Source organism: Pelophylax lessonae (genome assembly GCF_965119305.1).
Source record: "Pelophylax lessonae genome assembly, chromosome: 6".
NCBI lineage: Eukaryota > Metazoa > Chordata > Amphibia > Anura > Ranidae > Pelophylax > Pelophylax lessonae.
The window spans coordinates 143,008,380-143,020,818 of NC_138773.1; the positions used below are offsets into that span (position 1 = coordinate 143,008,380).

At 42.8% G+C, this 12,439-nt stretch overlaps 1 protein-coding gene across 3 annotated transcripts in view; it reads right to left on the bottom strand.

Moving 5' to 3' along the window:
* Positions 1-12,439, bottom strand: part of VPS35L (VPS35 endosomal protein sorting factor like) — a 1,473,617-nt gene that overhangs the window by 359,230 nt on the left and 1,101,948 nt on the right. For all 3 annotated transcript variants that reach the window (XM_082262328.1, XM_082262327.1, XM_082262326.1), the window contains one exon: positions 7,443-7,506. In XM_082262328.1, the coding sequence (XP_082118454.1) occupies positions 7,443-7,506 (64 nt within the window). The remainder of the gene's footprint in view (positions 1-7,442; positions 7,507-12,439) is intronic.

Here is a 12,439-nt window from a genome sequence, read left to right on the forward strand (position 1 = left end):
GGCTTTACGCTCCAATACTTTCAAGTTTTTCTTTCTACTCTGGGTCCGTACCTGGTCAGACTCTATAACTCTATGAAGGAAGGTGCCAACATGCTTAGAGACACTTTAGCGGCACATATTACTGTTATTCTGAAAGAAGGAAAGGACCCTACATCTTGTGGAAGCTATAGGCCCATTTCTTTACTTAATATAGATTTGAAAATTTTTACAAAAATTTTGGCCAATCGATTAGCTCCACACCTTCTTGACCTCGTTCACCTCGACCAGGTGGGTTTTGTCCCTAGCCGAGAGGCTAGGGACAACACCACTAAAGTTCTAAATTTGATCCACGTTGCCAATACTTCCCGAACACCGAGTGTTTTTATTAATACTGATGCGGAAAAAGACTTTGATAGGGTGAATTGGCGCTTCATGTTTACAGTCCTTAAATATATAGGCTTGGGAAGTAATATGCAGCGTTGGATCACTAGTATATACTCAAACCCCACCGCACAGGTCAAGGTGAACGGCTTCCTATCTGATCCTTTCCCTATCAATAATGGTACGAGACAGGGCTGCCCTTTGTCCCCTCTTTTATTTGCTTTCTCGCTGGAACCCTTCCTTTGTACTATACGCCAAAACTCAGATATCCAGGGATTGAAGGTTGGTGGAAGCCATTATAAGATATCCGCTTACGCTGATGATCTTATGTTTTCATTGATGAACCCGACCCTCTCCCTGCCAAATTTATTACGAGAACTGACCAGGTACGGATCCCTTTCGAACTTTAAAATTAATTTTGGTAAATCGGAGGCGATGGGAGTGGGGGTGCACCCGCCTCTCCTTCGTACTCTACAAATGAGCTTTGCCTTCCGATGGACCGATAGGGCTCTACGCTATCTTGGTACCTTCACCCCATCATGTTTGTCTAGGGTCTACGATTTGAATTTTACCCCCTTGATCGGGGAGACACGCACCCTTTTGGATAGGTGGCATACGGGTCTCCATTCGTGGTTTGGCAGGTGTAACCTGATAAAGATGAGTATATTGCCCAAACACATCTACTTGATAACCGGTTTGGTTGCCTGCCCGGTACTTTCATTCGATTCACTCTCTTTACACTAAATTCGTTTGGGCACAGAAAAGACCTCGCGCGGACACAATTGACCCGGCCAAAAGCGTATGTTGGTGGTCTAGCTCTCCCTCATCTGAGTAGAGTGGTTGATTGGTGCCAACATCAGGCATCTAAACTATGGATCAGTATAGAACAAGCACAGATGAATATCCCTCTTAGGGGGGCACTTTGGTGCTACCCAGAATTGCCACCACAATTGCGTCTTCACCCCCTTTTGGGTACTACGCTGCGAACATGCCATCAGGCTATTTTGCGGTATTCTCTTTCTCCTCCTTGCTCCCCATTACTTCCTGTGATTGGAAACCCGCGATTCGTGACGGGCCTTTCGTCACCAGATTTGGTGGCGATGGGCGCAGCCGGATATGCTTGGGTTGCTCAGCTTCTTGTATCGGATAGCTGGCCCGACATTGGAGACTTTGACGACCGCGGATGGTGATTTCAGGCTTACTTTTTGGTCCGCTTTGCAACTTCACCACTTTCTACATACCCTACCGAACCCCGTAGACTTTGCACGTAGCTTGACTAAATTTGAAGAATACTGCCTGAACGAGGGGGCTCTGCCACATACGCTTTCTCTACTATACAGTTTACTAACGATTCCGTTGGATAATCCTCCTTTGCCGTGTTTGACTAAATGGGCATCTGACTTACACTGCACCTTCACACTATCGCAAATACAGAATATTGTTTCGTTTGCCTTTAAATCGTCTATCTGTACCAAAATTCAAGAGACCAACTTTAAGGTATTGACCAGGTGGTATTCTACACCTCATAAACTTCATAAGATTTTTCCAAACGTATCGGCAAACTGTTGGCGTTGCGGGGGGGGGGGGGGGGGGGAAGGATGCAACGTTACTTCATATTTTTTGGTCTTGCCCGAAACTTTCGGTATATTGGTCTGAGGTTAGATCTATTGTTCAAAAATTTACGGAATATTCTATCCAGGAGGATCCGGCCTTTTTCTTGCTTCACGTATCAGATATTCCTATACAGCGATATGAGAAATCGGTGGTACGTCATTTAATTAACAAAGCGAAGGCTTGTATCCCCGCATTATGGAAAAGTCCTTGTCCCCCTACAGTAAAGGACTGGCTACGGAGGGTAGAGGCTATCAATAAGATGGAAGGCTTGGTGCTGACATCACATTGTAAATGGGGGCTGTATCGTGAGACCTGGGAGCTTTGGAATACCTTTATTTCATCTGATGAGGGTATTACCCTGTTGCATTCATGAGTGGAGATGGGGGGGTGGTCCCCTCAGTCAGAGACGACTTCCTTCCTTTTTTTTTTTTTTTTTTGTGGTTTGTTTGTCTTGTTTTAATTAAAGTGGGGCAAATACGGAATGGACGGGCAATCTGAGGGTTTATCTTACTGCCAGCCGTGATTATATGTTGTGGGAAGGTATATAATTTAATGAGACCCACTTGCGGGGGTCCATGGAGGGGGTAGTGATGATTGGGGTTACTTTTTATGATTGCCTGATTTTCATGATAACTTGATGGATATGTACTTATTTTTTTGTTTCGTGGTATGCCTTTTTTGTGTTTTAAAAATAAAAGTTATATTTGGAAAAAAAAACCCATTAACATGTTCAGTACCAGATTTGTGTCAAAAATTGTCTTATTTTTCAAAACTTTAAATGTACAAAATATCGGCCCATATTGGCCGATACCTTGTGACCAAAATATTGGTATTGGCCCTGAAAAAAACATACTGTATCGGTCTATCCCTACCGCAGTCCATAGGCCACCTCCACCTGGGCAACAAAGGACTCCAGGACCTTTGTCCAGGGTGTGGGGGAGGTACCAAGATGGCCCACAGGGACCACACAAAACAGAGGGGGGTCTGGGGGGGGGAGGGAAACCCACAGCTCTGGCTGTCCCAGGGGGGTGTGCCCGTGTCCACCCCACACCGCATCCAGGGGGAGAGAGGGGACATCTTACTCACCATACAATGAAACCAGGCAGGTACCACTCCAGACAGACCTCCTTACCATCAAAATGGGGGGCTGTTGGCCAAGAGGAACGCTGTGACTCTTGCCAAGACCCGGTCATATGCGACCTTGCGAGGCGTTTAACTTACAGGCCAGCCCCCATCCAGGGGGGCTATGTCACGGCTGACCCAGCGCAGAGTTCTGGTCTGCATGCACTCGCTGGCCAGACTGGGGGACCACTAGATCTAGCTATCCAGCCCATCGCTCAGCCCGGCAGTTGATTGTAGATCAAACAGGAAAAAAACCAGGAGGAAAAAATGCCATTTAAAAGGAAAAAATTGCCAGCACCAAAGATCCCGGCAGGGAACTCGGTCCTTACTCCTGACTAGGCAGAAAAAAACTGTAGTCCTATAGCAGAGAGGGGGATGTATACCAGCTAGTACTGCTCATAGGCATAGCCAAGTCTTTTTTTCTGCCTAGTGTCCTACTTCTGTAGGGGGCGATATAACCCTATGGTTCTGAATATGGAGCGCTGTGTCTGCCAATGAACGAAAGAGAAAAATTATTTTTAAAATTTTTTACAAATAAATACCTGAAAAGTGTGGCGTGCATTTGTATTCAGCCCCCTTTACTCTGATACCCCTAACTAAAATCTAGTGGAACCAATTGCCTTTACCTAATTAGTAAATTGATTCCATCCATGTGTAATTAAAAGTGATACTAAAGTCTCTTTTTTTTTTCTTTAAAAATAACAAACCTGTTATACTTACCTGCCTTGTGCAGTGGTTTTACACAGAGCAGCCCAGATCCTCCGTTTCTTGGGTCCCACTTTGGCTCTTCTGGCCCCTCCATCCTTCCCTGTCTCTCTACAGCAAGCAACGTCCTATGGGGGCACCCGAGTCACAGCTCCCTGTGTCCATTCAGACATGAAACCGCAGTTCGGCACAGCCCCTTCTCTCTCCTGATTGGCTGACTTTGACAGCAATGGGAGCCGATGGCGCCACTGCTGAGTCTCAGTCAATAAGGGGGGGAGAGTCCCAGATGGCTGAGGTACTCGTGGGCATTGCTGGATCGAGATTGGGCTTAGGTAAGTATTAGGAGGACAGCTGCTGCATAGAATGCATTAAGATAAAAAACCTGCCTTTACAACCTAATAATCTCAGTATAAATACAGCTGTTCTGTGAAGCACTCAGAGGTTTGTTAGAGAACCTTAGTGACCAAACCGGATCATGAAGGCAAAGGAACACACCAGACAGGTCAGGGATAAAGTTGAGGAGAAGTTTAAAGCAGGGTTCAGTTATAAAAAAAAAAAAATATATATATATATATATATATATATATATATATATATATATATATATATATATTCCAAGCTTTTAACGGAGCACTGTTCAATCCCTCATCCAAAAATGGAAAGAGTATGGCACAACTGCAAACCTACCAAGACATGGTCGTCCACCTAAACTGACAGGCCGGGCAAAGAGAGCATTACTCAGAGAATGAGCAAAGATCAACACATCAGGTGGGAGAATCTGTCCACAGGACAACTCTTAGTCATGCACTCCACAAATCTGGTCTTTATGGAAGAGTGGCAAGAAGAAATCCATTATTGAAAGAAAGCCATAAGAAGTCCACTGCGAGAAGCCATGTGGGGGACATAGAAAAAATGTGGAAGAATGTGCTCTAGGTCAGATGAGACAAAAATTGAACTTTTTGGCCTAAAAGTAAAACACTGTGTGACGGAAAACTAACACTGCACATCACCATGAATACACCATCTTCACTGTGACACATGGTGGCATCATGTTGTGGAGATGCTTTTCTTCAGCAGGGATAGGGAAGCTGGTCAAAGTTGATGGGAAGATGGATGGAGCCAAACACAGGGCAATCTTAGAACCTATAAAAAACTAGATGATATCTGAGCTTGGTTAATACAGCCGAATGCAATGTAGGCAACCAGCACCAACGGGTCTGATCATACACCCATACATAAACAATAAAACAAAGGGATGCAGTGGCAAAAAATTCATGCTTCTAATGACGTTAATTGTGAAGAAACGCGTAAGACGAGACTGACGATATGACATGCCGCGGCCATCTTTGTCCAACTTCTGACATGACTGTTTGTTTTCATCAAAATGTGAGTGTATTTCCTTATAATAAATCATAAGTTTTAAAACTTTACTACACCATGGTAGCGTTTTCATATTTCTGAGGTCAAGCTGTTTGGTTCCATTAATTTGCCTCTTGTTTGGAAGTCCACCTAACCTTGAATGTGGAGTTTAGTTTGATCCCAACTACATAGCATGTATCTGGTCTGAGATCATCGTATTTGTGACATGGTCTTTTCACATGCTCCTACCCACCTTTCAAAAAATTTGAGGGTCACTACATGATCTGGTAAGCAGGATTGCTTTTTCTTCACCATGGTGATGTTTGTTTCCAGCTCACAGCAGTCGGTGTGGGGACTTGTCTTCAAATATTCCTTTGATTCACATCTATTAACTTAGTTATATTTCAACAGCTTGTTATTTTGTTGGCATTGCATCCCTTTGTTTTAATCTTAGAACCTGTTAAGAGTCTGCAAGAGAATTGAGACTGAGGTTCATTTTCCAACAGGACAACGACCCCTAAACATACAGCCAGAGCTACAATGAAATGGTTTCGATAAAAGCATATTCATGTGCTAAAATAGCCCAGCCAAAGTCCAGACCTACATCTTATTGAAAATCTGTGGCAAAATGTGAAAATTGCTGTTCACAGACACTCTCCATCCAATCTGATAGAGCTTAAACTATTTTGTGAAGAAGAATGGGCAAAAGTTTCACTCTCTAGATGAGCAAAGCTGGTAGAGACATACCCAAAAAGACTTGCAGCTGAAATTGCAGGGAAAGGTGGTTCTACAAAGTATTGACTCAGGGGGCTGAATACAAATACACACCACACTTTTTACATATGTTTAAAAAATGCTGAAAACCATTTATCAGTTTCCTTCCACTTCACAATTATGTGCCACTTTGTGTTGGTCTATCACATAAAATCACAACCAAAAACTTAAATGTATTTTATTGGAACATAAACTATGGAAAATTTCAAGGGGTATAAATACTTTTTCAAGGCACTGTGTATTACATAAAGAGATGTGTAGGTTAGCTGCAAGATAGAACAATCAGCAATTTTAATCTCTGAAAGCACAGGCTGGCAGATTCCTACTGCAACCTTGGTACACACAAGCAGAAAAAAAATATGCATTAGTACAAATTTTAAAGGCAGGAATTTAGGGGAATGGAGGACATCAGCTATGAGGAAAGACTGCAAGCATTGGACTTATTCTCTCTGGAGAAGAGACACTTGAGAGGGGACATGATATCAATGTACAAATATTGTACTGGCGACCCTAGCATAAGGAACAAACTTTTAAGAGAAAGGGAATACAATAAGACACGTGGCCACTCACTAAAAGTAGAGGAAAAGCGGTTTGACCTTAAAATACGTAAGGGGTTCTTCACTGTCAGAGCAGGAATTCGCTTCCACAAGCAGTCGTATCAGCAGGGAGCATCGATAGATACTAAAAACTATTAGATGGGCACCTTAAAGACCACAACATACAGGGGTATACAATGTATGGTTAACAGCAAACACACACACATCATAGGTTGAACTGGATGGACTGATGTCTTTTTTCAACCTCACAAACTATGCAACTATGTTTATAAATTGTAGGAGTTTGGTGAATAAAATAGAAGAACTGGAAACTACTGATACATGAGGAGGATTTTGACTTTGTGAGCGATTCACAGCTCACATGACTGGCGTGTGACTGTCCAGGGGTACTCCGTGTATCAAAGGGACAGGGGAGGTAGAAGACAGGGAGCGGTGTGCATGCAAGTGTGGAATTTACGGAGTGAGGAAGTAAGCGGTATGGGACCAGATTGGGTCACCGATGCTTTCTGCCATCCAAAAGCATTAGGGCTGATTTGAACCAGTTGATGGTAAATCTCGAATAAACCCAAAATTCAGAAATAGTACGAGAAGTTATCCCCCAATCATAAACATAAAAACATTTTTTCATGTAGTTTACCATATCAAAAACTAATAAAGTTCCAGTTTGACCTTATCCTAATAAGAGCTGCCAGTGGCTCAGCTGTCAGGGCAATAAGATTGGGGACAATGAGCACCCCTATCTTGTGCCCCTGTCCAATTCAAAGGGAAGAGATCTTTCCAGCCTCCCTAATAGCAGCTTTCAGGCAATGATATAAAGTTATGACCAAGAAGATAAATTCTTCCCAGAAGTGAAATTTCTACATATTGCCACTCTAAACTGTCAAAGGCTTTAGTAGAAGGATCATAGGATGGAGTATCCTGGCTTAAATGACCTGAAGCAGAGATTCTTACCATTCTTACAAGTGCATTAATGTGATGGGCCAACATCCTCTTTTCATCCTCCAGAGTTAGAGCACTGGGAAAAAAAACAAAAAAACAAAATAAAATTTATAATAAAAAATAATAAATTTCATTCAAATATGATAAATAATGAAGAAAAACTTTTATTATACTTTGCAGTAGGGCTGTGCCCACACTGCCAGGGTTAACTGTTCATTAAAGCCCAGTACACACGATCAGATTATCGAACGATCTGTCGTCCATTTTTTGTGGCATGCTAGTCCGATGTGCAAAGTGAAGAGGTTATTTTCATACAAATTTTCCCTTACGACAGAATTCTACTTCAGAAGTGATGTCATGTGTTGGATTGTTTTGTATGTGTTCAATCGTCTCTGAGCATGCCTAGTCTTGCTCTTAAGATTTTTTTCAGTCGAAAACTGTACTAATGATACAAAAATTGGACGTGTTGACGGACGATAAAAATTTTGTAGCCTGCACATCAGGATTTTTTCGGCCGAAAAGTCTAAGTCGGCTGTCGAAAGCACCATACTAACAATCCGAAAATCGGCAGATCGGTCGTCGGACGAAATTTCCCTTCAGATTTTCTTATCGTGTGTACGGGCCTTTAGTCTAGTGGAAAGGAAAATCACTTTAACTGACCTGATCCTCCGCTCCCAGACAGATGGACCTTCCCACGATGTCCCCCTGTGCCATCATATGCAGGGCTATCAATTAGGGGTCGACCTATTAATCGGCAAAAGCCGATATATCAAGGGCCGATATGCACTTTCTCCGATACATCGGAATTTCCCACCAAGGTGGCCGATATTACCGAGATTTCGGAAAGTGCTTGTACCAGAGTGATGCCTGCAGCTAGAGGCATCACCCCGGTACCGTCGTTCATCGCCGACGGTTGACTGTCTTGTAATGACAACCGATGCGGGTGAGAAGCTGCTCGGTTGTTCTACAAAATAGCTGAAAATGTTCTACAAAATATATTAAAATGGGGCAGGTTGCAATTTTCCCCTTACCAATGCACAGGAAACTGCATGCTGTACAGTGCTGTGGTGTGCTGCAGCAAACACATGTAATGTGCATTATGTCTAGGTTCACATCTATGCGGATGCACTTGATGCATTGTTCTGTGGTGCATTTTAAAACCCGCATTTGTGATGCAATTTTGCATGCAGTGTTCATGCATGTTGCATTTTTTTTTCTTTTTAGGCATTCTGTGTACAGCTTGTTACTAAGGAGCAGGCCGGCAAAAGTCATTAGCTGTAAGTGGGGTTCTGCTGAATAATAAAAAAAAAAAAAAAAATGGCTGGCAAAAAAAATAAATAAAATAAGACATTTTGGGGAAAAAATGGCATGCCCCCTCTCCATCTATACCAAACCTCTTTTTTCGGGTCCAGAGGTGTGGCGCGCGGCGTGATTGATGATGAATCTACATTAGGGGACATTGCTTTTTTATTTTTAACAAAGGAATTGTAAAAAAACTGTATTTTTTTATTTCTATTTGTCACTTTTTTTGGGTGAATGAGCTGGGGTACAATGTACCCTATATTTACTTACATTGGGGGGCAGGATCTGAAGGTCCCCTTGTTAAAGGGGATTCCAGATTCCGATAAGCACCCTGTCCTCAGACCCCCACAACCACTGCCCAGGGTTATGGGGAGGAGGCCCTTGTCCCCATCAAAGCACCCTCCCATGGTGAGGACATGTGGCCTGGTATGGTTCGGGGAGGGGGGGGCACTCGCACGTCCCCTCCTTTTCCTGAACTGCCAGGCTGCATGCTCGAATAAGGTCTGGTATGGATTTGGGGGAGTACCAGGCCATTTTTTCAAATATTTTGGCGTGGGGTGTCCCTCCAAATCCCTACCAGAACCAAAGGGCCTGGTATGGATTGGAGGTAGGGGTCCCAATGTTGTTTTTTTTCCCAACTCTTTTTTTTTTTTCTACATTCAGCTGTCAGAGAGAAATCCCGCTGACAGGTGATAACTCATCAGTTGTTAAGGCAGTGATGGCTGGCTTTCCTGCCCACTCCTTAGCAGCCAGCTATATAGAGAAAAAAAATACATAAAAAAACTCAACACTTGCTTTTTTGGGTCGGCTTCATTGAAGTCTATTACACCCAAAATGCAATTTGCAGCGGGAGAAAAGTCTGACCCTTTAAAAAAGAAAACGCAGTGCCGCAAAATGCACAGATGTTAACTACATTTATGGGAAACAATGTTAAATGGACTGTAGTCTGTTTGTAGTGCAAAACACACCAAAAACCGCATAGGTGTGAACATGAGGTAACACATTACCCCAGCACAATGCTGTATGATGTGCAAAGGCACTATGGGTGTGTACTATTTTCCATCTACCATTGAGTGTTTGGCAGCCCGTTTAAATTACTGAGCTACCTAAATGCAACACACACCAACGTGTGTGTGTATTGCACCATGGGCCCTAAAACAGACTCAATTCTAAGTCGCAGTGGCAGTTCCCACATTTCTATGCTTAGTGGTTTCCTTCAAGTTGTCATTGGCACAGTAGTCAGCTAAACCTGCTGTTGATCAGTGAGGTCCCTTCTGGTTGTTCTCTGGGTTTGGCATCTTTAGCCAGCTTGATTTGCCAGCCTATGGTGAAGTAACTCCCTATTCACATGGAGTTAATTCATCCCAGTATTCAAAGCATGCCGAAAAAGCACATCGAGCTACACATGTGCAGTTTAGTGTACATTATAAAAAAATGTGTATGTCGTTTAATGTAAATTGTATCACAAAAGAGACATACAGTATATGATTGCTCTGCAGAAAAAAATAAAGCCCTTCCTGCTTGCAAACTCTGTATATGTAAAATATACTTTAAAAGTTAAAGTGGATAAAAACTATAACTGACATTCAATTTGTCAAAGCACTGTTTTGTTAAAAAAAAATACAATTTTCACCTTTTTTTCTACAATAGTTCTGATCTCCTTCAGCCTCTTAAGCTAGCCACAGATGCTCCATTTTTTTTAGTGGGCTGAATGAAAAAAATAAAAAACAATTTCCCCCATACACACAAAGGGCAAGCAAAACAGCAAATGAATGGCCAAAAGGCCCACAAAACACAACAGGTTAACAGAGAGGGTTCAGATTCTCTAGAGTAACTTGAAGATTTTTACAGTTAAAGCTGGCATCAGATTAGGCCTGAAAATCCATCTGGTAAAACTAACAAATGTGTGAACAGCCTTGCAAACCTAAGAAACAAATGCCTGATGCTGAAAAGCCCAAAAGGTACTCCCCATCTTAGTCAAATGAGCTCTGAAAAGGAAGGAACCTTGCCTCTGAGATTATCGGCTTGAAAGTTGCTGAATCAATCGGTCAATGGTGTAACTGAAAGTAGGTTGTCCATTATGTGAAATTTCATAAATGACAGAACCAGACCATTGTAAGAAAGCTGTTGCCAAGAGACTCAAACAGTGTGCATCACATCCAGAATATGGCGGGGAGTCTCCATAAGAGTATTTGTAGCAGGACAGAGATGGTAGAATAATGCCAAGATTAAAGCTGAAGAGAGAAATCACTTTGAGAAGGAAAGAGATTTTAGGCCACAGAACAACCTATCCCTGTGTAGCACAAACAGCGGTTTCTGACAAATTAAAGGCAAGAATTTGGGAAATTCCCTTGCAGAAGTGATGGCAACAAGAAAGGCATCCCTGCAGGTAAGGATAGAAAGAGAACTATTACTATTTCAAAGGACGGTCTTTGAGGAACCAACAGAACCTGACTTAAATCACATGGAATGACTAGGAATACAGGGGGATTAAAGTGGACGGCAGCCTGCACAAAGACCTTCACTGTGAGAAGCAAACATCCCCTGAAAAAAAGAACTGCTTAGGCCTAGATTTCACCATTTATTCAAGCCATTTCATGGAGTCAATTCGGAGGTAAAATATGTCTTCCAGGTGCCATGGTAGACTTTGCATGTAAGTTGATTTCCTATCTTTTAAGGGCATAGGGATAATCAAATCCGACCCGTCGCTCAGGACCTGGGTGTCAACAGCCAGGCCATTAAAGTGGTTGTAAACCTCAGACAGATGAATAAAGCTCACCCCTCCATAGTGTGTACTTTTTAAATCTGCTAGCTTCTTCTGCTCGGTCCCCCAGCTCATCTGACCCTCCGGCGCTCAGTCTTCTTTCTCCAGGCCCCGTTCATCTTCTGCTATAGCTCTCCCATGCTGTACCCCGTGTGCTGTCGCCTAGTTGCTCCGCTCAAGCCTGGATCCCGCTCACCTTCCTGTTGCTGCACACTAGATGTGACATTTGCACCAGACACTTCTAGTGTGTATATATATATATATATACAGTGGGTACGGAAAGTATTCAGACCCCCTTAAATTTTTCACTCTTTGTTATATTGCAGCCATTTGCTAAAATCATTTAGGTCCATTCTTCTTCCTCATGAATGTACACATAGCACCCCATACTGACAGAAAAACACAGAATTGTTGACATTGTTGCAGATTATTTAAAAAAGAAAAACTGAAATATCACATGGTCCTAAGTATTCAGACCCTTTGCTGTGACACTCATATATTTAACTCAGGTGCTTTCCATTTCTTCTGATCATCCTTGGGATGGTTCTACACCTTCATTTGAGTCCAGCTGTGTTTGATTATACTGATTGGACTTGATTATGAAAGCCACACACCTGTCTATATAAGACCTTCCAGATCACAATGCATGTCAGAGCAAATGAGAATCATGAGGTCAAAGGTACTGCCTGAAGAGCTCAGAGACAGAATTGTGGCAAGGCACAGATCTGGCCAAGGTTACAAAAAGATTTCTGCTGCACTTAAGGTTCCTAGGAGCACAGTGGCCTCCATAATCCCCAAATGGAAGACGTTTAGGACGACCAGAACCCTTCCTAGAGCTGGCCGTCCGGCCAAACTGAGCTATCGGGGGAGAAGAGCCTTGGTGAGAGAGGTAAAGAAGAACCCAAAGATCACTGTGGCTGAGCTCCAGAGATGCAGTCAGGAG